Source organism: Phragmites australis, chromosome 21 (assembly GCF_958298935.1).
Source record: "Phragmites australis chromosome 21, lpPhrAust1.1, whole genome shotgun sequence".
Lineage (NCBI taxonomy): Eukaryota > Viridiplantae > Streptophyta > Magnoliopsida > Poales > Poaceae > Phragmites > Phragmites australis.
Window position 1 is genome coordinate 2,848,472 of NC_084941.1, and position 27,625 is coordinate 2,876,096.

Genomic DNA, 27,625 nt, shown 5'->3' on the forward strand with positions numbered 1-27,625 from the left:
CAAAACCGTGGTGACCAAATCCTTCACCGAGGATTTGGCACACCAACTGTTTGGCGGGGCACGTCGAGATCGAATCCAAACAGGCCCTAAGTATCACTTTTGCCAATCCAATCAACTCCGCTGATATTGTAGATATAACTCCATGTTTCATTAGATTAGTTGCTACCATTCTTATTTCTTTTTCAAGTCTCGCAATGAATTAAGCAACGTTGAAATTTGGAACTATCGATTTTTTTCAAGTCTTGCAATGAACTATGCAACGTTGAAATTTGGAACTATTGAGATTTGCTCAACTCCTTGAGAAAAAGCCTTTAGAGAGAAGCCTAGGAAGTACTCCCTCTGATCATAAATACATTCTATTTTAGAAAATATTTAGCCAATTTTTTAAAATTTTAACTAACAATAGTTTTCAAAATATTTAATTTGCAACATTAAAATCATATACGTAGATTTGTCAAAAAACTTTTATAATATCATAAATTCAATAGATTTTATAAATATATTTCAATAAAAAATAATGATTAAAGTTATGAATTAAGACCATGTCTTATTCTAAACGATATGATGAGTAAATTAACAAACCAACAAGCCACCTCTGTCTTTATTCGGGCCTTCGAAAAGTACCGAGAGGTACCCAAAATTCTACCTTACGATGAGGTACCGGTACCTCCTCTATCTAATTGGTAATGTACATCGTGTTTTAGCTAAAATCGTGTCTTAGATATTTATCAAGTCACAAAGAGATAACTTGTGAGAAAATCAAAATTTTATTTGGGTCTCACGCGAGACATTTAAGAGACAATCGGCGACATGATATATCCGGTTCAGTTGCTTGCGGCCGCTGCTGCAGCCTCGGCCTCCGCCTCCCTCGTCCTGGCGTACTCGACTAGCCTGTGGATGTCCGGTAAGACCGCCTTGGTCTCGTCCAGTGAGCCGAAGCGCTGCTGCCACACCGCCAAAAGGGGGCTCCTGGTGGTATCAAAGAGCTTGATACCATGACGTGCCTCTGCGGCGTGCAAAAACGCTATCAGGCCTCCAAGCGCGATGTCCAAGTACCCGACGCTGTCGCCGCCGAAGAAGGGCTTCCCCTTGGAGCACTCCTTGAAGGCCGCCTCCAAGGTCTCAATCGCCGCGAACGTCTGCTTCAGCCCCTCCGCCTTCTCCTCGTCCGTCTTGCCCCAGCCCGCCTGCAACCACGAGACCAAGAACTGCAGCGCACACATTGATCAGTACAATATGGACTTCATTGATAGGATGCAAATTTCAAAAAGAGGACAATTTGAGGCACTAGTAACCTTGTCGTCAATGAAGGCGGCCCAAAAGAGTGCCATGGAGCGTTCGTAGGGATCGGCAGAGAGAAGAGCGGGGCTGGTGGAGCTGAAGACCTCGTCGACGTACTGCACGATGATCTGTGACTCGCAGACGGGCTTGCCGTTGTGAATGAGCACGGGCACCTTCTTGTGCAATGGGTTGGAGCTGAGGAGGAGGTCGCTCTTGTTGCTGAGGTCCTCCTCGATGTACTCGTAGCTCAGACCCTTGAAGCTGAGCGCGAGTTTCACGCGCAGAACGAACGGGCTCGCCCACATGCCGAGCAGCTTCAGCTCATCATCACCTCCTCCGGTCATTGTCTAGTTTGTGTTTTAACTTCTCTTAGCTTGTCTTAGCTGTGCTCTTGATTAGAGCGAGAGGATATATAACTAGATACTTGTACTAGCGTGGCCATAACTTAGGTACGTATGGAGCTATCAATGCATCACCCTTGTGACGCTTACAGTGCACTTGCTGATGGAATTTTCCACAACCACTTAAACAATCAGATAGCTTTGACTGGAATCCTTGGCTCGCAAGAAAGAGAACACTTTTTATGCTGTGATTTTATTTAAGCATAGAACAAGCAAGTGACTCATAATAATAGTGTGATTAGTCTCGTTGTAATATTTTATTACGATAATATTTGATTAAAAATTAGTCTCTTTAGTTACAAAACACAAAAATTAGAAGAATGAATAAAAATTATGTTAGTGGAAAAGAAAATTATTTATACTCCAAACTTGTATTTGAATCGTATATACGTATTGGTTCGATTCATATATATTTTGATCGACTGTCAAAATCGTATGTCAGATGTAGACAGTCCAACCAAAATTAAAATATGCTTACCTAGCCTTCTACCCGCTTGATGTGACGACCTTAAGCTACACAGTACTTAATCTAATATCTTAGAAAGAATTTGGAAAAAATCCATTATTTTTTATTATGAATTTTAGATATTGATTAATTGTATTTTACATTGACTCTTTATTTACGTATTTGATTTTTTATAAGACTATATTTGATATGGATCCTTATTTTTTATTCTAACCCCAATTTAATTATTATTTATTTTATTTATTTAAACTCTTTATTTATATATTTTGCTTCCCAAACCATATGGAAATCGAACGTCTAGTTTTTCCATAATTTTAATTCCGAATTTATGTATTTATTAATCCTATTTGATATGGACTTTTTGGTTTTCGAATTTAACTATTTGTTAATTCTATTTGATATGTGGTCTTTAGTTTAATCTAGACCATTAGATGTTCATAACAATGACCGTTAGTTGTTCGTAACAATGAGTGTGATTTCGTGACCTTAAGAGTGAACTTGGGAGCACATTTGTAACACCCTAGACACCGCGAAAGCCTGAAATGTTACTACAAACTACTCCACTTGACTTCTAAAATTATAAAATTTCGGCAGCACCTCCTCTAAAACAAGATAAAGTAGAAGCAACAATATAGATATAGGATGCATAAATAAAACCGCACACTAACACATCAGTATCCTAGCAAAACCAATGCATTAAGGCATTAAATTTTTGACCTCCAACAAAGCAAACTAAAACAAGTTTACCAACGCTAAGCAACACTAAGAGCTAAACAACTCCAACACTTGCATTATTATTACAACACCACTACTGCATTAATATGTGTGATTATAATATGTAGAAGTGCTGCTACTTCCATCCCGTCTAAGCAAGCAAGTATCAAGCACCTGGAAAGGTTATTAAGAGGAGTAAGATATAAAATCTCAGCAAGCAAACTGCTTTAACAAGCTATTTAAACTATAAGTTCATTAGACATCAATTTAAAAGAGAGTAACAATAGCATAAAAATAAACCAAGTTAGACATCCAAGATTATCATAAAGCTCATCTAAAAAGATTAAACCACATCCTCATATCTTCTGGAGAGGCATTCGCTTCTCAACATCCACTTCAATAATAGGAAAAAATTCAATTAAATACTGCAAAATGTAAATGCAATGCAAATGCATGTCTACTGCCTTTACACCCAACAAGGTGTAAAGCTGCACCGTACCCCTCCTCGGGTAACGTACGGTGCGTACCGGTATAAGTCACGGCCAGCAAAAGGCGACATATTACTTTATATGAGGTGCAATGCAAATGAATGCATATGAAACTGTAAATACCACATCACCTCATAGCCTTCATCAACCACATATACCATAATAATAAAAATCTTCATGGATATGAGAGCATAAGGCAGCACAACCACATATAAACAAGTAATCGTGCCTCACTTCATCAAAAATGTCAATTAATCAGTTCATATTAAATGGATTATGATTATGAACATATAATTTAGGTGGAGGTAGAATGAATAGCAAGTTAAAGCTAGTAGCAAAGCAACCACTACGTTTACTTGCCTTTTTTCGATATAACCAACAACCTTCAAACACAATCAGGAGCACCACCACCTGATTATGAACCACACATCAGCAAAACATTCATACAAGCATGCACATACAAGGAAACACGATCCTAACACCCCAAGCCGTCGCTCAAAAGAAAACCACAAAAACAGCATATACATCCTTCTACCGATAAAAGTAGTAGGGCTTCACATTTTCATATCTTTTTTCTGCAACTGATATCATAGCAAAAAAACATACTTCTAGAAACTACACAACAATGGATAAATCTTTTGTGGAGGAACCATATTATTATCAGGTCAATATGAGCCTCTAATCTGCTGTTGAAAACAGCATTGAAAACTGTCCTGAAAAGTCTGACAGAAACCTTCACATTTTTCCCGTAATTAATACACAAATCCAAAAATTCTAAACATTTCACAAAAGCTATAAAACTCCATTGTCTACCACTTTCTAGTTATAGCCTTTTGTATTTGAAGCCCCTAAGGTGGCCAAAACACGCTTTGAACATGACAGAACTTTCTGACAATGCAACAACAGCAGCAACATTTAAGAGGCCATAACTGGAGTTCTACTCATCCTATGATAACGTTCTCTACGCCGTTGGAAATATTATGAAAAACTCTACAACTTTTCTTCAGATCGAATCCTAAAAAATATTCCAATATGATGGCAAAAACTGGTTTGATCTACTACTGTCCAGATTCTTGACAGAGAAAATTGGTCAAGTTGAAATAATGATATATCTCAAACTACAGATGCTATGAGGGTAATTTTGGTGCCAAAAGAAAGCTATTGAAGTCTCCTACAACTTTGTCCATGGTGGGAAAATTTATTTCAGAATCTAACATTCCCAAAAACGATGTTGAACAGGGACTGCACAAAACTGACGGTTTTCAGAATGAGGACGAAACAGATTTCGACCAAACCTAAACCTAAGCCCCCTCTAAACTCGAGATCTAAACCACAAAAATCAACCCAAAAGGAGGGGATTAGGGTGGAGAATCCTCACCTAGGGCAACCACGAGCAACTTGACAAGAGCTCAGGGTTTTCCTCTTTCTTCTCCTCCTTCTCCTTCCCTTCTGCTTCCCTTCTCCCTTTCTCCTCCTCCCTTGCTGCTGCACAGACCAGCAGCTCCACAATCCACAAGATGCAGATGAGAGGGGATGAGGAGGAGCTCAGCACAAGGAAAATAGGAGAGGAATTCCTACCTGGGTGAGAGGGGCACCGGCCCCCTTCTTCCTCCTCCTGATCTCCTCCCCCTTCTTTCTTCTTTTCCCCTCTCTTTCTTCCTTCTACATGCAGTATAGAAAAAGGTAGGGTGGCTGCTGCTGTGGGGAGGGAGAGAGCAGGACCCTAGGGTTAAAAAGAAAAGGATGGTCTCTTTTTTCTCTTTGAATCTCAAGCGTCCAATTCGCAGCTTCATGTTCCGAAGTCCGAACATAACATGTGAGTAGTCAAACGGAATCGTTTCAACGAGCCCTACACATCCGTGGTCTCCGATCGTCCATCCGAGTGGCGAGTCAAAAGGTAAACCTTTTGCATCTTCTTTAAAATGTTCGATCAACACTTATTTATATGATTTTTGGAGCATTACAACATTTTTCTCCTCAAATAATAATATAACTAGAATTGTGGCCCACGCTAATAATGTGGCTAGACTCGCTACATTAGACGTGAAGCTACAATATGCCACCCCAGTGCACTGGCACCAGGGAAAAACTTAAATCTCAGTTATGAGCTATTTCATTTCACCTATTATGCACCACATAATTCTAAACATGTGTACCATCTAGATCTAGATATATTGAAGTGTGCACTCGGGTCTTACAAGCTCTAGCTTTGCCCCTGCGCTACATTATATTTCTTTAGTGTTTTTATTTGTAAATGTCATGTTATGGCTGCACTTTGTCTTAAAAGGATTTAGGTGATGATCCTGAAGGATTAGGATAATTTGCTTTAGTTTAAGATGCTTTAGACTTTTAGTGGCATGGGTGGTGAACATGAAAATATATGAAGATCGATAAGCCCATTTTCTAAGATATTACCGTGCCACAACATGTATTTTAAAATTGCAAATGTTACTTTGGCCTTTATTTCTTTTAACTATCGTGCTACTTCAGCTGTTGTAGACGCTTTGAGATAATGGGTTCATAACCATTAGCAGTGACATGCTCTCCTTGCTGACAGTCACATATATGCCATGCTTGTGCTCAAGGTGGCCCGCACATTTGCGCAGCTAGACTAATCATATTCATCAAATTTGTTTAAACCACACTGCACTATACCACTGAGAAAATGAGGAATTTTATGAAACAACTTTGAATGCCAGTTGTCACATATTGGAAGTACCACCATTTACTAAGAACAGGTATAAAAGCATGATATCCGGAAAAACCTATTGACCTTGGCTAACGGTTTATGCACCTTCTATTTAGCTATATGTATAGTTGTAGATGATTGGGAGCCATATCTTCTTCATATTTATGAAAAATATAATATTTAATTTTTTTATTCTAATTTGTTAGGTTACCTAATTTATAATATTTGTACTTGTGAAAAAATGTTCTTTCTAGACGATGAATGGACAAATTTTATCTTACTAGTTAGTTGAGGGAACACTTAGAGAAAAAGAGCTACTATTTTGATGTATCTAAAATTTGAATCATTTTTTTGGCCACTGGATTTATACGGAGAGCAGCAAGATGTTTGATTGGACGTTGATGTAAGTTTAAGTCACTTCATGATAGATTGTGAAGAAACCCTTTGATGTTTTTTGATGAATTGGAAGAAAGAAAACGGTGAATCAAAAATGCATTTACAATTCGTGTGAGAAGCACTTACCTCAAGATGACAATATCCATCTTCTTCCATCTCTCTCTCTTATCCCCAACAATTAGTGAACCTAGCAAGTTCGCAAAGGATGGAGATATTGAATTTTGACACGAGGTCCACGTTTCAGACGACGTGCCTATTGTATTGTGTGGCTTCCCTACATGATGAAGAATTGAAGATGAACTATTTTGCTTTGGATTAGAGAGCATGTGCTTGTTGTTCGCTCAATTTGTGTTGTTCGGCCTGGAACTTGCTGTTCCCGAGCACTTCCACGTCAAGCTATCCCCGAGCGTTGCATTGGAGCGCGCCACGGCCTCCGCACATGTTGTTATGAGCATACCACATCAAGCTGCCTCAAGGATGTTGACATGAGAAATACCGAGAGAGTGTTGCCACCCCTAAGCGTGCCCTGCAATTCAGCTCTCTTGCAAATCGATCAGTTCCAGCATGGCATCGTGACACATCCCATTTCGTGGTTCTACCATTCTTTCCCATCAGGGTTGGCCCGTCTCAGTTCTTGGCAGCCAACGAGGGACACCATGGAGTCTCCCTCTATGTCTCTCCCTATCTCGGTGTGGTACGGTGGCACGTTGCCAACGTTGATCCGTATGTAGTGCCACCATAGGACAAGCTCGTAGGTGGCCTTGGCCGTCTCTGTCGCTCGCTCCCTCTCCTCACATCCTCTCCCTTCATGCCCCCCTCATAGCACCTTGCCGATCCATACGCGGTGGCGCCACGGTTGACCTATATGTGGTGTAGCAGGCGCATCGGCACTCGTGCGTAGTGGGGATCGTCATATTTTGGTCGGATGAGTATGCATCAAGATGTGGATGGCCAGATTTGGCTCACTTGGTAGACAATGGCACGGTCCTGGCGGATGCAGCACATGGTGAGAGGAGACGCGCAGCTCGTGTTTGGAGCTTGGTGTCAGCGAGTACATGGCGACTGATGGCCTCCTCCTACGGCTTTCACCGTGAAGCCCTATTACCATGCTACTGCCGCGTCACCACATCACAAACTTTTCCCTCTGTGATGACGTGGTCCTTCTTGCCAAAGGCCTAGATGATACTCCTCACGTCCACTTCATCACGAACAACGCTAGGTTGCCATCCATTGTCTGCTCGTCGTGGCCTCATGAATACGTAGCCTCCCGTGGAGATCAGATCGACACAAAATGGCCAATGATATTGGTTTCTTCTTCTTTCTTCTTATGCTATTTTTAGACGCAAATTATCCTATTTTAGAGTTGTATTATATTACTATTGCTATATGTATCAAATCAATGTTTCGGAATATACATGGATTCCAAATATGTTACATGTAATCTCTACCGTTATAAGCAGGGCCCACGACAATTAACGGCATGGATCTTTCTCTTCTTCCACCGATTAACATGGTTATTTCATTACCTTAGAGGGAACATGGAGGCTCATTTTAACACTAATAGCAATGTGGCTCATGCTAATAGCGTGGCTAGCCTCGCTGCAATATTTTATCAAGATAATATTTGGTTAATTGTATTTTACATTAACTCTTTATTTAGATATTTGATTTTTTTTCTAAGACTATATTTGATATGGATCCTTTTTTCTATCTTAACCCTAATTTCAGTTATTATTGATTTTATTTTATTTAGACTTTTTATTTAAATATTTTGCTTCTCAAACTGCATGAAAATCGAACGCTAATTTTTCATAATAGTTAATTCCGAATTTAGCTATTTATTAATCATATTTGATATGAATTATTTTGTTTAATCTAGACTGTTAGATGTTCATAACAATTAGTTATCTAGATCTTTTTTTTAGATTAACGTGGTAATTTTATGACCTTAAAAAAATGAGCGTGGTTGCTCTTTTTATATTTTAAATATTAAGATAATAGATAGGTGGATGGTCGAACAATGTGAAGATGGTTAAAGATAAGATATTTAAGGTTAGAATGGGTCCGTGGGACGTCTATCCAGGAACAAATATAAGGTATTCAAACTTGACGAGCTCTCGGGAGTGATTGCAGCTACGGGGGCCTAGCTACAATGGCAAGAAGCCGACGTGGAAAACAAAGCCCATCTTCTTTATTCCTAATCAGCTGACACAGACGACAACAGCGAAATTGTTTAATCTGTATTCTTGGAGTTCCATATCTTTCTCCGACCCAAGTGTCAGTAACGTCGCCGAGAAAATTTTAGTAGTTTCAGGCTGCAGCAGCCTCGGACTGCCTCATCTTGGCGTGCTCGACCAGCCTGCCGGCGTCCGGCAGGATCGCCTTGGCCGCGTCGAGCGCGCCAAACCGCTCCATCCATGCGTCCAGGATCCGGCTCCTGGCTGCGTCAAAGAACCTGAAACCATAGAGCTTCTCGCTGGCGTGCACCCTGTCACGACCAGTACTGAGGCGGCGGGGAGACCAGGCGGGAGAGCTGATGGAGATAAGGCTGAAGGAAACGGTGACCAGGCCCAACGGGCTGAGAAGAGGAGGCGTCTTCTTCTCGTTTCTTTCTTCCTCTCCAAACCATCTTCTGTACCAGATGCTTAAAACTCAGTTTGTGATGAACATTAGAGCGACCAAGTGATTCGTGAGTATACTCGGATCATAACATTTGGTATCAGTGTCGAGTCGACCTGGTGGATCCTCCGGACTACCTCGCGCGACCGCAGTACGCGAAGCGGGAGATGGAATAACAAATGGCGGATATCGCAACGGCATTGGCGCCGTTAGAGGGGTTGATCAAGATGGTGGAGGACTTGTCGGCTTCGAACACGGCGATTCGCAAGACCCTCGAAGAGATGAGTCCAATGGTGAAGAGTCACACTAGGTGGAAGCGGGAAATGGAGGCGGCGGTGAGTGAGTTGCGTAGGGTGATGGCGGATCTACGTGCTAAAGTCAATCAGATCAGGATCAGGTCGAAGAGTTCTCTGCAAGCCGAACAGTGACCACCTCTGTTGTATGTACCGCCAAACCTGAAGAAGCTGAGTGAGCAGCGATCGTCTCATGAGAGCAGGGATCTCGAGCCAATTGGCCACGTCGTTGAACCATCTCACCTGGGGAGGGAGTTTGGGAATAACTCGGTATCAAGGACCAATGTAAACCAACGTGCACCACCAGTTCGTTGTGTCTGTGGGAGTCCTTCATTCTTGCAAGTTGCAACCTCACTAGGAGAAGAACTCATGCCGGGAGAAGACAGATTGAGCACATGCACGAAACCACGTATACTCTAATACTATCACCCAATACAGAAATTACTTGTTGAACTAAAACTCACGACACATCCACGACAACACTGCCTTATTTTCGTAATCAACAAAAGCTGAAACAGAGGGCAGATCTGCTCAAGACGCTCCTTCCTCAGTTGCCTGCACCGGCTGCTGCAGCCGCGAGCCGCGCCTTCATCACCTTGCCGAACTCGACCAGCCTGTTCACGTCCGGCGTGACCGCCTGGACCGCGTCCAGCGCGCCGAAGCGCTCCGCCCACGCTGCCAGGAGCGGAGTCTTGGCGGGGTCGAAGTGCTTGATGCCCTGCAACTCCTCTGCTGCGCGCACCCACCCGAGGAGTCCGCCGAGCATGACATCCAAGTACCCGACGCTGTCGCCGCCAAAGAAGGGCTTCCCCTTGAGTGCTCCCTCCAGGGTCTCCACCGCGACGTCCGAAAGCTTCTTCCCCTCCGCCATCTCCTCCTCCGTCTTGCCCATAGACGCTTTGGTCCACGCGGCTAACAGCTGCAAGTCCACATGGATCACGCACCACGTGCATGCTTGATTACCAGATCAACGAAAATACAATCTTGCAGCGAAGGCGCTGCTAGAGATCGATCAGAAGTTTTGAGGCAGTACGTACCTTGTCGTCGATGTAGGCGGCCCAAAAGCGAGCGACGGCACGCTCGTAGGGGTCGGCGGGAAGAAGGGACGGGCCGGTGGCAGCGAAGGCCTCATCGATGTATTGCACGATGACTGACGACTCGCAGACTGGCCTGCCGTTGTGGAGCAGCACGGGGACCTTTTTGTGGACCGGGTTGGACTTGAGGAGGAGCTCGCTCTTGTTCTTGAGGTCCTCCTCAACGCACTCGTAGGTCAGGCCCTTGAGGCTGAGAGCGAGTTGCACCCGCAGCACGTATGGACTCGACCACATGCCGAGCAGCTTCAGATCGTCTCCTCCGGCCATTGCTGATGCCTCAAGGTCTCAACTAAGAATGTGTAGCTTTGTTTTCGTTGGGTTCTTGATTTCTGAAGAGGGAAGAAGCCGGCCGTGTATATAGAGTTAGGCCCAAATGGTGACACAAGCAGAGGCAGAGCATCCTCCGCTGAGATGTCGACGACTCTTTTGTTTTACTTGATTGTTCTGACCCTGGAACTTTCTGGAAGTTTTTTACTTCGACAACAATCCAAGAAAGTTTTAGCATTATTCCATGCTACCAATCCATTTTAATTTTTGGTTATGAGTTCACTTCTGACGAAACAGAAATTTGCCGTTGGTTCCAAGAGGCACTGCGTAATCTTCGACGTATTTCTTCGTTCAGCGTGTATGCACTGCGGCACAAGCCATGTTAGTACTCAACCCATTGTCGATGGGATTTTGGCACACCGGCATGTTAGTATTCAACCCATCGTCTTGCAAGTCGTAGGTTCATCATGGTATACTTTGTTGGATAAAATAGTACTTTCAGATTTAATTTAATTCTTCAATATGATATAAATATGAATAGATGGATTATAATAATCATATTGCAAAAATCTATACTAGACATATATCTCTCTAATATATTACAGAATAAAAACAGTAGAAAAATATATATGCTAAATATGACGGATCACAGTAAATATACCTGTCGATAATATGAGATACAAAGGCCTCCATAATGACATACATCAGACGAGGATGAAAGGGCGTAAATGTTGTATGCCAGTGTCCGAGCGATGTCATTCTCCCAAAACAGCTTTAAAAACCAGAGTGACACAAAGAAATGCATCTTCTTTGGCCCTCAGAAATGCTACTTGTTCAAATTAACATATCCACACCCGTCATTGAACAATCAACTGGCTAAAGGAGCAGAAAGATCGTGCGCTGATTTTGTAGATAATAACACCATGTTTGACTGGATTAGTTGCTACCATTATTTCTTTTTTCTAGTGTTGTACTCTCTCCGTCCTAAAATATAAAGCGTATTAGGATTTGAAAAAATCTTTAAAAATATACTTTGACTATTAATTTATTTTGCAATATATTATTAATTACTACAAAATCAATATCATATTAAAATATCTATAAAATACAAATATATTGATATAGATTTTATACATTAAAATATGTGTATATTTTTACTAATTGATGGTTAAATTTTACGAAGTTTGATTTTTTTAATCTTAATATGTCCTATATTTTAGGACGGGGGGAGTAATTGACTAAGCAACGTTGAAATTTGGAACACCGAGATTTGTTCAACACCTTGGGGAAGAAGCTAGGAAGTAGTAAACAAAACAATAATGCCACCTCTGCTTTTTACGTCCATGATAGAGTACCTAGGGTAAAAAAATCGACCAAAAACCAATGATAAACCCTATTTACTAGGTCTATCAGTAGATCCAGCTAGAAAAAAAAAATCATATTTACTGGTATTTTATTTAAATTTGTTTGAGTTTCGTCCGGTATATTTGATATATCATATTTACTAGCGACCTTCAGTAAATTTTATTTATCGATAAAAAAACCCTAACAATGATCAACCTAGTTTTTGTTTAACTCCTTTGAACTGCGAGTTACACCTAATTTACCTTACATGTAAAAAAACATTTTATGTTCAAACTATAGCCTATAGCTTGAATCCTTGTTTACTCCCATAATATATCTATCAAAACCCTTGAGTATTGTTATGGTTTGTTGAGTACCTTATATACTCTACCTTGCTGCTTTCGGATGAAGAGATAGAGTACTGACTTTCGGCTAGAATGGAGATGACTAGTAGAAGACTACGGCTGCTTTCGTACCTAAGTTGTATGTAGACATTGTGCTATATCTTTCATTCCACTATTGTTTCCTTCCTATTTGGCCAGTCAATCGTGGTTGTAATGAACCTAGGGTGTAACACCTTTGTAGGACTTAACCTCTATGGAGAATTGTAATAGAGTGTATGATTTTGATATTATTCTGTTATAATCTAAACGTATTAACGAGTGATTCAGGGACTAATACATGAGGTATATGAGAACTCAAAATCAGGGTCAACAATACACACCGATAATTCTTTCTCATTTCTTTTCTTTTAAACAAGTGCAGTATCAAAATTCTTCAATGAAAATACGGAACAGGGTATTTTGCATGGTGGCATGTACCTTGTCAATGTATGCAGCCCAAAAGCGAGCCACGACGCGGTCGTAGGGGTCTGCGATGAGAAGAGAGGGGCCGGTGGCGCCGAAGACCTCGTCAATAAATTGCCCAATGATATGCGACTCCCAGACGGGCTTGCCGTTGTGGATGAGCACGGGCACTTTCTTGTACACCGGGTTGGACTTGAGAAGGATCTCGCTCTTGTTGCCGAAGATCTCCTCCTCGATGTACTCATACCTCAGGTCCCTGAAGCTGAGGGCAAGTCTCATTCTCACCCGCAGCACGAACGGGCTCGCCCGCATGCCGAGCAGCTTCTCCTCCTCTGGCCATTGTGTGCACACAATGTTTTCAGCTCTTTTTTTGCTTGTGTCATTGGTGTGCTCTTGATCCCACTCGGAGTGAGATAACAATATATGAGGGTTTAAGAAGGAAATTTTATGAGATCTGATCTCGTAGAAAGATTTACTCTTATGTATACTATATGTCTCTTTTTTTTCAGTTGTTGGATCAAAGAAGGACGGTATAGATTAGGATTTCGTAGGAATCTTTTGATAAAAAAATCTCATAAAATTTACTTCCAAAAGCCTGATCATTGATGTATGGAATAATCAATTATCTCTGCCGCACATGCCAATGTATGAGTGACGACATATCCACATTCGTCGAGAAGTCTTCCACTGATCGAGATATGTTCAACTCCTTGGAGAAGAAGCCAAGGAAGTCAAGATGGCCATTCACAGCTGTGCTAATCTTTGTCTTGGGCTAGTCGATCGCATCACCGACATGTTCGACCACATGTTAACGGGGAGCAGAGGGGACCTGCCACACGTCTTAAGGCTATAAGCTTCTGCAGTGGGCGTCAACTGAAGAAGAGATGCGCAGTGGTCTCAAATAGCGTTAGAAAACTTAGGATATCTATTGCATAACTCACAGCGCATAATGCCTACCCTAATATCATTTTTAACCATATTCTCTTCATTTCGTTCCCTTCTCGATTTCCTTCCCATTCTTATTTTCTTTATTTTTTCTTATCTCTAACAGCTTTCCTTCGAGGGGAATCGCGAAGAGAAAAAAAAGAGAGAATCTCGTCCTGAAGTGAATGATCCTAGGAATCCCGCCGTGAAAGGAACCGTGAAGGAAAACTGTTGAAGTGCTGAAGGGAACGAAAATCCCTTTACAACGGGAATTTGGTCCGCGAGGGAAATCTGTTGGGCGTAGCCTAATGAGTTTTGCAAAGATCACGTTTATAGTTTCACTGCATGTGTTGTAGGACATCATTCCCTTTTTTTTCATTTTGAAAATAGTAGTAGTGAAATTGCACACATATTTCATCACAAAAAAGGTTACACGATTATTTATTGAGCATGCTACACCTGATGCATCAAACGAAACACGAAACATCAATCGCAAATTGTACGAAGCAAAGCGGACATCTTTGTTTATTTTGCGCACCGACAGTTGAGCCCAAAGCGCAAGTGTGGTTCAGCTACTTCAATTGCCTTGGGCCGCGGCGGCGGCCGCACCACCAGCAGCAGCAGCTTGGGCTTGCCTCATCTTGGCGAGCTCGACGAGCTTCCCGACGTCCGGCATGACCGCCTTGGCCGCGTCGAGTGCGCCGAAGCGCTCCAGCCACGCCGCCAGGAGCGGGGTCTTGGCGGCGTCGAACAGCTTCAGACCATACAGCTTCTCGACGGCGTGCACCCACGCGACGAAGCCTCCCAGCGCGACGTCAACGTACCCGACACCGTCGCCGCCGAAGAAGGGCTTTCCCTTGGAGCACTCCCTCAAAGCTCCCTCCAGGTTGGCCGCCACGGCGAAAGACTGTTTCGTCCCTTCCGCCTTCTCCTCGTCCGTCTTGCCCCTGAACACCATCATCCACGAGATGAACAGCTGCACACGCACAATTCGCACACCTCGTCAGTATACGTGGAGTGTCAAACTTGTCAATGAAAACTGAAAAAACGTAGCAGAGGGTTTCATGATGTGGTGACCATGGCATGTACCTTCTCATCAATGTAGGCGGCCCAGAAGCGAGCGATGGCACGTTCGTGCGGTTCAGAGGGAAGGAGGGAGGGGCCGACACCGGCAAACGCCTCGTCGATGTACTGCACGATGATCATGGACTCGCAGACGGGCTTGCCATTATGGATGAGAACTGGCACTTTCTTGTGCACCGGGTTGGACTTGAGAAGAAGCTCGCTCTTGTTGTTGTGGAGGTCCTTCTCCTCGAGGTACTCATAGCTCAGGCCCTTGAAGCTGAGAGCGAGCTTCGCTCGCAGCACGAACGGGCTCGCGAACATGCCGAGCAGCTTCAATTCATCGCCTTGGCCTGCCATTTTGATCGAAGTATTGTTCTATGTATGAAGGTTTGGGCCTTTTGACATGTGGTTTGTGCGCTTTTCTTGGGAAACAAGGGGCGAGGAGGGACGGTATATATAGGGCTTGGTATGTAGTGTGGAAGCAGCATCCATGATGCTGCAGGGTGGTAGTTGTCAGGGAGTTCAAGAACTATGTTTAATGTAGTCCTACAATGTAGACACGTTGTGTAGAATTCAAAGGAACCTAGTAAATCTGTCACTGTCAGGTATCGTTTGTAAGATGTTGCATGAACTGATCTATCGATGCGTGTAGATAAGTGTGCAATCAATCTTTGGATGGCGATCTTACAAATACTAAACTCGGATCTGAGAGTTGCTCTGTTTGGCTTGAATCGTTTGTTTTCTACATCCTTACTTTTCTGATGTAGTTTTGTAATGCAAGCAGCAATGCATCTAATCTAAATTTCTTGCGTCTATTATTGCCTAAACGCACACAGATGAATCCATTTACTTTGACTTGGGAACTGCCATTAAACAGAGCATATTAGAGAACAATATCCTATTCTTTTCACTTATCACGAATGCAATGGTAGCGTTGCCAAATTTTAGTACACGAGTGATCTGGTCAGTGACGCAGCGTGCCGGTTGAACACTAATCAGGTACGAATTGACGCGGAACGCCTTATATCCTAATGTGTTGTGTCGTGCTTTCCTCCTGTGCAAGAAATCTAATGTATGCGTACCCACCGGCAAGGATGTATTTTTTTTAACAAAACCGCACAAGATAGCACCCGTTTTTTATTGATACCAGCGTATCAACCCGTGTGACTGTACATGCTAAAAATTTAGTTTACAACTCAATTATAGATATTTATGTTAATAATAGTTGTATGCTAAGATACATCAGCTATTTATATTTAAATATTAGAATGTAAAATATAAATATAATTTTTGTTCATAATATTAGAATCATGTTTATTATTTGTGAATAAATCTAATTTATAATTTTCATTTTATGTGTGTATGCAAATTGATTTTTATTTGTTTCTTGATTTTTTGAAATTATTATTATTAATAATAATCTCGCCACCGTATCTCATATTTTTTTAAAATACATTATAAATTCTTTGATATTATTTTTATGTGATAATCCGTAATATGTTTTCGTTCTGTTATTTTAATTTTGTAATGTTTGATTACACGCATATTTAATTGGTATATTTTAATTGATTTGAAAAAGTGTGTTGATTACTAACGTAACTAAGTTGGAATTTGCTAACGTAAACTTGTTGGACAAAGGGTATCTACAACTTAAAAAAAAAGGAAGAAAATGTAAGGGAAGAAGTAGTGTTGTGGTTGGACTCTATGATTTATTTTTTAATTTTCTATGTTGTTTCGTCTGGTTGTTGATCTATGTTTACAGTTAATCAATCAATCAATTCGACGGTCGGATGCTTTGCTTTTTTATGAGAATTTTTAGGATTTTTCTAGGATTAACGTGGAGACACCAAAAGGAGTCTCCAATTAGTAAATATAAGATAAGATAGCAAAAAAAAAACAAGAAAATAACCCTAAAAGCATATAATCAGGATGGAAAAAACGCTACTATCAACTGTGGCTGGTTTCAAGCGATGCAAAGTTTAGTGTTGGATCGAGCGGAGATTGGTGTTCTCATCAAGGAACTGAAGAAGTTGTCTCAAGGAGACCGAGAGCTGATACTCACGAAGATAGACCGTAAACAAAACAGGGCTACAGATTTATTAGCAAATTTTGCTTGGGTGAACCGGAGTAAAAATGTCTTGTTACTCCAGTCGTCCGATTGTATCTTAGCAGCAATTGCTGAGGATTGTAACCTTGTTCGTGAGTAATAAAGCTCTCTTGTTTCCGGAAAAAAAAACTGTGGCTGGTTGGACAAGACAACAACTGCAAGGATGTAGTGCAAGCTTGTGCTGCTTCCGGTCGTTCATCATCTTGTTTAATTAAGAAGCACCAGCACATTAATCAAGTCATCAACAACGACTGCATACTGCCCCAACATGAGTCCTACTGCTTGGATCCAATAGAAGACGAAGACTGGGGGAGACGAAGGTTTGCAGAAGGGGAGGGAGGGAGGAGCCAGGGGCGAGAGTGGGCTGGCGAACGAACGCGTGGGGAGGGGGCGCGCAGCCAGGTCTGCTCGGGAGCTCGCCCGTAGCCACCAAATCTAAATCGATTTGACAAATGAAATCGGTTGAGGAGATGTAAAATAGCAAGAAGCAACGATCTGTTGCCAAGGAGATAGCCAGAGTAGCAGGAATCAATGGCAGCGGTCGGTGCTGCTCTTCGTGCTTCCTGCAGAGAAAGAGAAGGAGCGACGGAGAAGAGGAACAATTTTCCACACAAATGAGAAGGAGATGATGCTACACACTACATGATAAAAGAATTTTTATCATCGTGACGAAGAGATGATGAATCTAGCATCGCCTACTCTATCTATGGGTGCTCGTAGTTGAGTCGCTCAAGGAGGACAGGAAGAGAAAGCCAGGCACACGATCGCCGAGAATCGGTTTGAGCAGCAATCATGGCGATAGAAAGGTTCGTACGACATGTTCTAAGATCTTGGGAGCCCATTATTACCATCGCACAACAAAGACGTGGTCTATGATGGCTAGAATGGTGAGGAAACGAACAACATCCTAAAGAAGAGAGAGAAAGTTCACCGATGGGAAATTCCGGTTCCTTCAGCTTCGGCTGACGGTTGACTAGCACGGCATGGCGCATGCAGAGCAAGAAAGCTTTGGAACAGAGAATTATCCGGCACAACAGCGAAGCAACTATCACACACCGTGGCGTGATTTTGACGACCATCCAAACAGAAAAGATGGGGTTCTAAGTAATTCAAACATAGAGTTTCTAAGGAAACTAGTTCTTAACAATTAAGAAGATTAATGTGGTAATTTCTAGGTCTTACAGGCGAAGGAGCGACTCTTTTTAATATTATTTTACTAAGATTAATGTGGTAATATATGGGCGGATTCACCATTCAGGCAAACTTTGATGGCCGCCAGGGGTGCCCAGTGGCAACCCCCTCCAGCCTCCACCAGTCAGGTCATGGAAGAAGGTGATGATCAGATCTAGCCATCTAGGCAGGAGAAGATAAAGAAGGCCGCACAGCTTGGCTCTTGGAAGGTGGGCTGCAACCGCAAGTCCTCAATTTTAGGCTGGTCGCCTGACCCATATTGGTATGGGGAAATGGAGAATGAGAAATGGAAAATGCAACTCCGCTCCGAGGTGTGCATATACTGGTTATCTATGTATTCGTGTCTTTGAGATTCGTAAAAACAATAAAAAATTAAAAAAAAATCATCCCACCAAAACAAACGTATAAAACGCCGAAATATTTACGCATAATACAAATAACCGAAAAGTGTGACTATCCTACCAGAAAAATGTATAAAAACTGAAATATTAAAAGACCAAAAAGTGTAGCTATCCCACTAGAATAAACGCATAGAAAACCGAACTATTTACACATCATAAAAAAAGAAAAGTGTGACTGATAAAATCATAAAACTATCGTGTCCCACCAAAATATTTTTTTAATACTTTTCTTTAGTTTGCTTTAAAATTAATGAGTGAAATGTACACCCGTTCTCAAAAATTCCCTTTGAACGGGGAATGGGTGCCCTGTGCAACTATGCCCTGCTACCTATGCGTCCAGCCGTCCACCGTCTTGCCGTGCCGCCGCCTGCGAGATCTCGGAGAGCTGCCAGACCACCCAGTCCCGGCTCTGCAGGCTGCGGCAGCTCCGCGGCTCAAAATGGGTGCACGACACTACGACAGCACGAGCAATCGACACGAAAATATCGACTGAAAGTTCTAACGGGCAAATGCGCAGGCCACATTGTTTGTTACGTCGAAGACCACAGAAAATCCAACGCACAGTAGGTTCGATGACGAAAGGGATCACATCAAGAAACGCAGAGTCCAGCATTAAGACTATCCCCAACCATATTCTCTTCATTTTGTTCCCTTCTCGATTCCCTTTCCCGTTTCCATTCCCTTTATTTTCTCTCATCTCCAACAGTTTCCCTTCGAGGGGAATCGCGAAGGGAACGGAGAGAGAATCCCGCCCTGAAGAGAATGACCCTGGGAATCCCGTCGTGAAGGGAACCGTGAAGGAAATCCGTTGAGAGCGCTGAAGGGAACGGAAATCCCTTCACGACGAGAATCTACCCGTGAAGGAATTCCCTTGGGCATGGTCTAATCCATACATCAAGCAATCAAGGTACGCTGAAACGCTAGAAAAGAAGAAGCCGCCCGGACCATGACGCACGCGAGGACGTCTACGATGCTTATATATATCCATGCCAGCACCGGCAGTCTCCTCCTCAGTAGTCAGTCCCGACAGCAAAAGAGAAGAAGAGCACTCACTGACTCACCCAGGCCAAGAACTCGAACAAACATGTCAGAGACGCCCGCCGTGCGTGTGATCGGCCTGTGGTCGAGCCCGTTCGTGATCCGCGTCCTGATCGCGCTGAAGCTGAAGGGCGTCGAGTACGAGTTCGTGGAGGAGGTGGTGGGCAAGAAGAGCGAGCTGCTGCTCAAGTCCAACCCGGTGCACAAGAAGATCCCCGTCCTGCTCCACCACGGCAAGCCCATCTCCGAGTCTCTGGTCATCGTCCAGTACATCGACGAGGTCTGGTCCTCCGACGGGCCTGCCATCCTCCCTGCCGACCGGTACGCCCGCGCCGTCGAACGGTTCTGGGCACAGTACATCGATGGCGTGGTAAAGCTATACTAACAAAGCTTTTTGTCTGAACAATTCTGATCAGTTTTCAGCGGCAATATAATGGTTGTACTTCCCTGATTGACACGCAGTTCCCTCCGGCTATCCTTACACTCAAGGGAACGGATGACGGAGACAAGGACGAAGCGGCGGGGAAGCTGTCCGCCGCCCTGCAGCTTCTGGAGGAGGCGTTCGTGAAGCTCAGCCACGGGAAGCACTACTTCGGCGGCGACAGCGTCGGGTACCTGGACATTGCGCTGGGATCGTACGTCGGCTTGGTGAAGGCGGTGGAGAAGATCGCCGGTGTCAGTCTCCTGGACGAGGCGAAGGTTCCGAACCTGGCTGTATGGGCCGATCGGCTCTGCGCCCACCCGGCCGTGGTGGACGCGATCCCTGACGCGGACAAGTTCGTGGAGTTCAGCGTGAAGTATGGGTCATTTTCGAAGCCTATCAATGCTCCCAAGTGAACGAAGTGCTCGGCTTCCATATCGGTGTGTGTAGTCATTCAGATATTGATGTATGGTGTCAAATTGAGTCGTAGCATGTTGAACGTACTTATAGTCTTCAAAGGGAAATCACTAACTCGCCTGTGGTGATCATCTCTTTTAAGTTTGGGAAATAAATGACACCAATTTTAAGTGTATCGTTAAAAAAGAAAAGCAACTCCACAACACTACTCAGCCCGGTTTTCGCCTGAGGTTTTGAACATGATTTGACTTTTAGCCAAAATATGCAGAATGGCAGAGGGACTCTGGACCCATGCGCGGTCTTACCGCCAAGGTGATCAGCATGACTGCCACACACGCAAAGAGGCAGAGGGCCACGGGATACATGTCAAATGTGGGATGATCTGACTCTTAGAGCTGGAACACCATGTTTTCTTTAGCTAAAAGGCCAATGAGTCCAGAGTAAGGGTGGTGTCTCGACTATCACTTAGAGCTGGAACACCATCTCCAACCATATTCCCTTCATTTCGTTCCCTTCCCGATTCCCTTCTCCGTTCTCATTCCCTTTATTTTCCTCTCATCTCCAACAGCTTCCCCTCGAGGGGAATCGTGAAGGGAATGGAGAGAGAATCCCGTCCTGAAGGGAATGACCCTGGGAATCCCGTCGTGACGGGAATCGTGAAGGGAAACCGTTGGAGCGCTGAAGGGAACGAAAATCTCGTCGTGAAGGGATTCTGGCCCCTGAAGGAAAACCGTTGGAGATGGTCTTAGTCTGATCGTAAGGGTCACGATCGTAAGGGTCTCACGGTCTGACCATCATCATATTTAATGTATAAAAACAGGTGCATTTTGATCGTTAGTTATATTATGATCTGACCGTTAGAAACACACGGGCTCATGAATCTTTATGCAATGACTACTTTGCATGGTGTAGCCTATAAATAGTCTCTAACCAGGTGCAAGGGGGCTCTCTTGGCAATTTAAATTGCATACTTGCGAACCTTGAGTTTCTCTCCCTTACATTGCTTAGTTGTGCATTCTTTATGAGAGTGGGAGCATTCTAGTATTTTAAATCAAGAATTTGAGTTTTGTAGCACTAGTTATCATTTAAGCAAGTATCATCGATTTGTTACTCTTATATGTTGTTACCTTCTAAATGGCTTAGAAGTGATGGAATCGGTGAGCCCTTCAAGAAGCTTATGAAGGTGTTTCAGTTGTGATTATGAGAGGCCTTGTGCACATCTCACCGGAGCAGTAAAGTGCAATTCTAGTGGTTCATTGGACTAATATAGCACAAAGATCAAGTCCATCCCTTTTGTGAGAATCGATAGCTTGATAAAGAAGCGGTTAGAGTTTTGAACCCACATCAACGTGGATTAGGGGTGATCGGTAAGTTATCAATACCACGAGAAAAAGAATCATTATTTCATTTGTGTGGTATCTCTTAAGCTCAATTCATATTTGTACAATTTACATTCTTGCTATTTATATTTTTAGAAATTGAATCGTTGCATGTCAACCTAGGATTGTAAACCTTTAACTCGTATCAACTTAGGTGTAACTCTATTTCTCTTGCTTAGTGCTCAATTGATTAAATTCCATAATTAGAATTGATCATTTAGCAATTGATTTTAAAACCTCATATTCACCCGCTCCCCTCTAGTTAGTATCCTAGATCCTACACCCTCACCTCGAGAGAAGCAATTCCCGAACTAGCAGGTTGAGCACAAGACTCGGGAGAGGAGGTCGCCAAAGCGGCACTTCCTCTATCGAAGGCACCGATGTCTTGGTTGGGTCGTCCTCCTTGTTGCTTCGCTTGAGTCCTTTTGGATTTGCTCCATAAAATAAGACAACTTGAGTCGTAAAAGTTCTTCACGTAACAAGGGTGAACTTCGAAGGTAGGAGACTTGGAATTGAGGATTACCTCAGGCAGAACTCCCTTGGGTGTAGCATGGAGGACGCAAACAATCACATCCTCAAACTCTATCTCTGAGTCATCCGCCAAGATCTATGCCTTCTTCTTGGCTCGAGTCAAGGCCAGGTTATCTTGGGCTATTGGAGACCTACTAGTCTTTTTTTTCCCCGACCAGTAGACCCCTAGACAGAGGCCCTAGTCAGTGCAATCTGGGGGAGGATCTTCAAGGAGTGACAATAAATTATGATTTAGAGGATAATGTGAAAAATATAAGAAGGTGAAAAATAATTACTTGAATTTTTGCCACCCTCAATTCAGGCAACAAGTAGCATAGAGATTTTGGGACTTGTCCCAGTCGTCTATTGTGGGCTTATCAAGGAGATACCACACTCTCTTATTAGCAGCAGTCACGAACAGCTCTGCAAGAAGACAAGTGCAGTTAGGATGTACATATATATATAGATGGAAATAGTAAAAACTCAACAATCTTACCTTGTTGTTGTCCCTTGTTGGGTCTTAGCATCTTAAGTAGAGCCACGTTGGGTGCTCTTGGGACTTCAATCCAGTGCCACGTTCTAGGCCGTCAGACCATGTGCCTTGAGACCATTGATGGGGTCGACAGGTACTTGGAGTTGTTGGCTCTCCTCTAGAGGCTCTTGCCTGTTTGCACTTGGTTTCGCCCAGATGCTCTTGTGCTCGAGAGTGCCTATGGCAGGGCACTCGTAATAGAACCACTACTCATTCCATCCCAACCGTGATAACTTCTTTGTGATGTCGGTGTACTCGTCGATGATCGCCCTCACAGAGGCAGAAGTCAATGGAACCCACTGCTCCTACTGCTGAAATATGTTTTAGCTGGTAAAAGTAACATAAGATAAGCACCTGTAGCTTCACCCCATGAAGGATTTGCATAGGTGAGCGAAGATGCTTGGCATTGTAATGGAGTTCGGGTTGAGGTAGATGAGCTCGATGCTATAGAAAGAGAGGATTTCTTTTAGGAAAACCCGAGGTGGGGAAACAAAAGTCGTAGCGGAAGAAAGCCTCGAACACCAAGATCTCTCCGGTGTTTGGGATCGAAAATTCTTGTCCCTTTGCTTGCCTCCAAGAAATCAAACTCTTAGGGGTGATCAATGCTTTCTTTTCCAGCTTTTGGATACGAGCATCCGAGGTCACCAAGGTGGTCCACACATTGCTAGAAGATGCCATTTGGAGGATTTGGGGGTTGGAGGTTGAAGAAGGGGAAAGATTTGCTAAAAGACGAAAAGTCTGAGAATGTGAGCACATGAGTGCAGATAATGTCGAGATCCTCTCATATTTATAATCGAGAATAGCTACTGTTCCATAACAGATGCTTCTAATGTCGTGACAATTAACGGTGTCACTGCCATTTCAAAATTTGAAGTTACCTTTACCATCGATATGATTGCTTTAACTACCTCAGAAGTCGTGTGCATTTAATATGATATTCTCTGAGGACATAAAAAGAAGAGAGGGTAACATTTGATCTTCTACGATTTGATATTATTCCCGACTAGGTAGGCCTCTACGAGTAGAATTCTATTAGGTCGAAAGAGGTTTTCGACCAAAAAAAATTATATTCAATTAGAGATGATTCCCGATTATGAAGTTTTTTTTTGCCAAGAACTATTCCCGACTAGGTGAGCTTAGTACAGTCAGATCTCCGGCTATATAATCCAGTCACCCTTTTCTGAGCAGATAGTTAGGAGCTAGCTGATGAGGATTTGATAATTAATAATTAAGAAATTAATAAAAATATTGTATATCCTGAGGATGAAGTACCATAAGGTAAATAACGTATGTGCAGATATTCAAGACAGTTTATCGTGTTCTACACGAAAACTATCCCCATATTAAAAAAGAGTCATTCAAATAATACAATTTGAAAATGTTACGTTCGAAACTCTAAGTAAGGTGTGACTCTCCGACCCAACTATATAAGGAGAGGTGGGGATACGTAGAGGGAAGAGGACACTGTGGACAAACAAAAAGAGAGCTAAACGAAACAATACGGATCGGATAAAAATAGAAACAAATCCATTGAGACCCCACGCCAGCATCGACATCAAGAAGGGCGAACGTTAAGTGGAGTAAGTGTACTGCAAAATTAGTGATTTGCGAGAACCCAATCACAAGAGAAGTTAGAAATGATCTCCCAGCTCTGAACATTCATCAGTCAAGAAAACTTCAGTAAAAAATAGGAAAAACTTGCTCGTGACAGAAGAACTCGGCCTCCTGCGCATGCAGTGACACATGTAACGACGTACATGCTGGTGTTAGCTATCAACGCATTCATCTCTATATATACAACGCAACACAGCGATGAATTCACAACCGCTGCAAATCTACAATCCTACAGCCAAACTAATCCCGGCCAGCAAGCAAGCAGAGGATTAGTTGGAGCAGAAATGGCTTCGAACGACGAAGAGCAGACGGCGACGGTGCGAGTTATCGGCGGGTGGGCGTGCCCCTACGCGATCCGCGTGTTCGCGGCGCTGAAGCTGAAGGGCGTCGAGTACGAGTTCCTGCAGGAGCCGGCGGGCAGGAAGAGCGAGCTGCTGCTCAAATCCAATCCCGTGTACAAGAAGATCCCGGTGTTGCTCCACCACGGCAAGCCCATCTGCGAGTCCATGATCATTATCCAGTAACGGGCCGTCCATCCTTCGGTCCGAGCCGTACGCCCGTGCAGTCGAGAAATTTTGGGCCCAGTACACGGATGACAAGGTAAGTCTTGTCCTCCTTTTTCATATTCTTGTAAACTTGTATCAAAACATGGTCTTATTCTCCTAAAAAAAGAAGCATCTGAATCATGAGCTAGATGCTGCAATTTTTATATACATTTTCATTACATAAAACCGAATCTGAAGGACTGACATATAATAAATTCCTTTTGCAGATCGCCCCTGCATTCCGTATCCTTAGAGGACTCACCAACGGAGACAAAGACGACGCAGCAGCCCAAGTGTCTACAGCCCTGCAGCATCTGGAGGAGGCCTTCGTGAAGTGCAGCCAAGGGAAGCACTACTTCGGCGGCGACAACATTGGCCTCCTCGACCTCGTTCTGGGATCACACCTCGGCTGGTTCAAGGCAGTGGAGAAGATAGCTGGTATCAAGGTCCTCGACGAAGCCAAGTTCCCCGAAATCACAGCATGGGCAGACCGGTTCTGCACTCACCATGCTGTGAAAGACGTCATGCCTGAAACGGATAGGCTCGTGGAGTTCAATGCTAATGCTGCCAGCTTGAAGGCTAAAGCTTCCAATTAAGCGGAATGGGTTAAGATTATATGACGAATAATGATGCTGTTTTATGGTATTTTCAAGTGTGCTTTGTTTTGAAATAAAGAGGAAAAAAGGACCCAGTGTGTTGTCAGAAATTAACAGGCTCTTGTTTTGTTCGAAAGGAAGAAATAAATGTAAGGGTTACCATCATGCATTCCTGTCATCTGTGCATATGATTTGTATGGTTGTTCATGTGTGCACATGATCTGTCTACTTCAAGTGGTTTGGAGTGTTTGTTTATTAATCTGAAAAGATATCTCAGAGCGTAACCAAGTGGCATTTTCATATTCAAGATGATGTATCAGTACTCAGTAGTGAACATACTAGTAACTTTATGGTGCCAACCAGCGATGACACAAGACTATTCTAGCTAGTTCAGACAAATACAGGTAATAACTTACAAACTTGCTTTTTCATATTCAAGATGATGTATCAGTAGTGAGCATACTAGTAATATGAAAATAACTGTTTTTACGGTTCCTAAGAAGAATTCGCAAAATGAAAAAAAAAAAGAGGCATTAGCCTCACTGGTGGGTGGTCCTAACTATGATCAGAAAATAATCTTGAAGCATGAAAGTTCCCAGTTTTAGAATTGCAAACCGGACAAGAATGTAGCCACTGCAAAGCAACTCTCTTTCTCTTGACCTGACAGTAAGTACGAACAGGAATATAATCAACGTGTTGCATGATTTCCCAAATGAAAAAAATATAGAACTGCATGCATACATGGCTTCATCTATGCAACCGGCAAGTGTCTGCCGCTAATCAGTTTTTTTTTTCTCTCTCTCTCTACGGGGACACTAGCTAGGCTTCATGCATGACCACAGCATCCGGAGAAAATACGTGCACAAAAGTGTAACTCGGTTGGTAAAGGGTATAGATGTATATCTAAACTATTTAAGTTTGAGTTCTCATTGATACGATTTTGAATGTTTATTTTTAAAAATAGATATGTGCATTCCAGACGTTAATGTCAAAAAATAGATACGTACATTCTAGACGATAATGTCTTGTTAATGCAGAGGTCCAAAGTTATACTTCTATTATAGTTCTGGAGAACCTTGATTTGAACAAGTTTTAGTCCATCATGGAATTTCCAAATTAAGCTCGTTGGAAATAAGTCAAACCGCAAGAGCGAATGAGTTCACACTGTACGTGAGGTGCAATTTCAAAGCTGGCCCTAAAAACAAGGTCAAATGTGACGCATGTGCTGACTGAACTCAGTGTCTTAAAGTTATACATGTATAATGAGCTCATGAGTCATGCATTGCATAGACTACAATTTGAATCCGCGTAGCACATCTTTTGCTATATTTTATCATAAACAAACCAAACTAAATTGAATCACGTACAGAGGTCTTCGTCACTTCCCGAACCGTCGTTCCCCACTATAGTACTCAGAGGCGACTGGAAGGACAATTCTTGATACGGCGTCCATCTCACCGTTTTTCCTCTCCGCCAGTGGCCTCCAGCGCCAGAGTTGGAGGGGATCCGGTGAATCGACACCCGGAGTCTCGTAGTAGGGTAGTTTAGTTGTAGCTAGCTGCTAGTTTAGCTTAAGTTGGTGTAGGTTAGGTTTCCGACAGCGCCTACAGAGGTGTCTGATCGGCTTTTGTTCCTCCAGCTCTTCACCGGCGCGGACATCGACTTCGACGCCCTCTCTTGCAACGGCTTTAGAAGGTTTGTGATAGTAGTGGTTTTGGTAAAGCTATGATGGGGGGGGGAGGGGGGAATTCTTTGAATCCCTTGCTCTCTGTGTGTCTCTGGTCGTTGGATCTCGGTTCTATAACATCTGTCTATGGTTTTCCTCGGCTGATTTGGATGGCGGAACTGCCAATGCCCATTCACAACAGAAGATGCACCATGGAGGTCTCTCGGTGATGCTGGAATTTGCGATTTTTCAACATCTGGGCTTCGTCGTATGCATCAGCAGGAGGGTTGATATGTAGCTTTGTCGTTTCATGTCACTTTGCATCAGCATAGCGGCGGGAGGCACGACGGCCGCCATCGGA

At 43.1% G+C, this 27,625-nt stretch overlaps 6 protein-coding genes and 1 pseudogene across 6 annotated transcripts; 2 read left to right on the forward strand and 5 right to left on the reverse strand.

Moving 5' to 3' along the window:
• Positions 1 to 824: 824 nt before the first annotated feature.
• On the reverse strand, positions 825 to 1,681 carry LOC133903480 (probable glutathione S-transferase GSTU6). Its single transcript, XM_062344880.1, has 2 exons — positions 1,296 to 1,681; positions 825 to 1,208 (listed from the first exon to the last, which is right to left on the reverse strand). The coding sequence occupies exons 1-2, from the start codon at positions 1,623 to 1,625 to the stop codon at positions 825 to 827; spliced, it is 714 nt and encodes a 237-aa protein (XP_062200864.1). The 5' UTR covers positions 1,626 to 1,681.
• A 7,064-nt stretch (positions 1,682 to 8,745) lies between these two features.
• Positions 8,746 to 9,718, reverse strand: LOC133904026 (uncharacterized). Its single transcript, XM_062345511.1, has 2 exons — positions 9,591 to 9,718; positions 8,746 to 9,067 (listed from the first exon to the last, which is right to left on the reverse strand). The coding sequence occupies exons 1-2, from the start codon at positions 9,716 to 9,718 to the stop codon at positions 8,746 to 8,748; spliced, it is 450 nt and encodes a 149-aa protein (XP_062201495.1).
• Positions 9,634 to 10,794, reverse strand: LOC133902869 (probable glutathione S-transferase GSTU6). Its single transcript, XM_062344188.1, has 2 exons — positions 10,385 to 10,794; positions 9,634 to 10,266 (listed from the first exon to the last, which is right to left on the reverse strand). Exons 1-2 carry the CDS (start codon positions 10,706 to 10,708, stop codon positions 9,895 to 9,897), a joined length of 696 nt encoding a protein of 231 aa, XP_062200172.1. The 5' UTR covers positions 10,709 to 10,794; the 3' UTR covers positions 9,634 to 9,894.
• A 2,025-nt stretch (positions 10,795 to 12,819) lies between these two features.
• On the reverse strand, positions 12,820 to 13,170 carry LOC133904027 (glutathione S-transferase U17-like). Its single transcript, XM_062345513.1, has one exon. The coding sequence runs from the start codon at positions 13,168 to 13,170 to the stop codon at positions 12,820 to 12,822; it is 351 nt and encodes a 116-aa protein (XP_062201497.1).
• A 1,012-nt stretch (positions 13,171 to 14,182) lies between these two features.
• On the reverse strand, positions 14,183 to 15,208 carry LOC133903487 (probable glutathione S-transferase GSTU6). Its single transcript, XM_062344886.1, has 2 exons — positions 14,872 to 15,208; positions 14,183 to 14,758 (listed from the first exon to the last, which is right to left on the reverse strand). Exons 1-2 carry the CDS (start codon positions 15,202 to 15,204, stop codon positions 14,360 to 14,362), a joined length of 732 nt encoding a protein of 243 aa, XP_062200870.1. The 5' UTR covers positions 15,205 to 15,208; the 3' UTR covers positions 14,183 to 14,359.
• Positions 15,209 to 19,543: 4,335 nt separating this feature from the next.
• On the forward strand, positions 19,544 to 20,613 carry LOC133903943 (glutathione S-transferase U17-like). The gene is made up of 2 exons (XM_062345441.1): positions 19,544 to 19,954; positions 20,047 to 20,613. The coding sequence occupies exons 1-2, from the start codon at positions 19,631 to 19,633 to the stop codon at positions 20,419 to 20,421; spliced, it is 699 nt and encodes a 232-aa protein (XP_062201425.1). The 5' UTR covers positions 19,544 to 19,630; the 3' UTR covers positions 20,422 to 20,613.
• Positions 20,614 to 24,655: 4,042 nt separating this feature from the next.
• Positions 24,656 to 25,868, forward strand: LOC133903944 (glutathione S-transferase U18-like; annotated as a pseudogene).
• The last annotated feature ends 1,757 nt before the right edge of the window (positions 25,869 to 27,625 follow it).

Coding starts and splice junctions, on each gene's coding strand:
- LOC133904027 (XM_062345513.1), bottom strand. CDS start 13,170: ATGCGGGCGAGCCCGTTCGTGCTGCGGGTGAGAATGAGACTTGCCCTC.
- LOC133903943 (XM_062345441.1), top strand. CDS start 19,631: ATGTCAGAGACGCCCGCCGTGCGTGTGATCGGCCTGTGGTCGAGCCCG. Junction 19,955..20,046: donor CACAGTACATCGATGGCGTG/GTAAAGCTATAC, acceptor ATTGACACGCAG/TTCCCTCCGGCTATCCTTAC.
- LOC133902869 (XM_062344188.1), bottom strand. CDS start 10,708: ATGGCCGGAGGAGACGATCTGAAGCTGCTCGGCATGTGGTCGAGTCCA. Junction 10,267..10,384: donor CCGCCTACATCGACGACAAG/GTACGTACTGCC, acceptor GTGGACTTGCAG/CTGTTAGCCGCGTGGACCAA.
- LOC133903487 (XM_062344886.1), bottom strand. CDS start 15,204: ATGGCAGGCCAAGGCGATGAATTGAAGCTGCTCGGCATGTTCGCGAGC. Junction 14,759..14,871: donor CCGCCTACATTGATGAGAAG/GTACATGCCATG, acceptor GTGCGTGTGCAG/CTGTTCATCTCGTGGATGAT.
- LOC133903480 (XM_062344880.1), bottom strand. CDS start 1,625: ATGACCGGAGGAGGTGATGATGAGCTGAAGCTGCTCGGCATGTGGGCG. Junction 1,209..1,295: donor CCGCCTTCATTGACGACAAG/GTTACTAGTGCC, acceptor TGTGCGCTGCAG/TTCTTGGTCTCGTGGTTGCA.
- LOC133904026 (XM_062345511.1), bottom strand. CDS start 9,718: ATGAGTTCTTCTCCTAGTGAGGTTGCAACTTGCAAGAATGAAGGACTC. Junction 9,068..9,590: donor TTCCCAAACTCCCTCCCCAG/GTGAGATGGTTC, acceptor CATCTGGTACAG/AAGATGGTTTGGAGAGGAAG.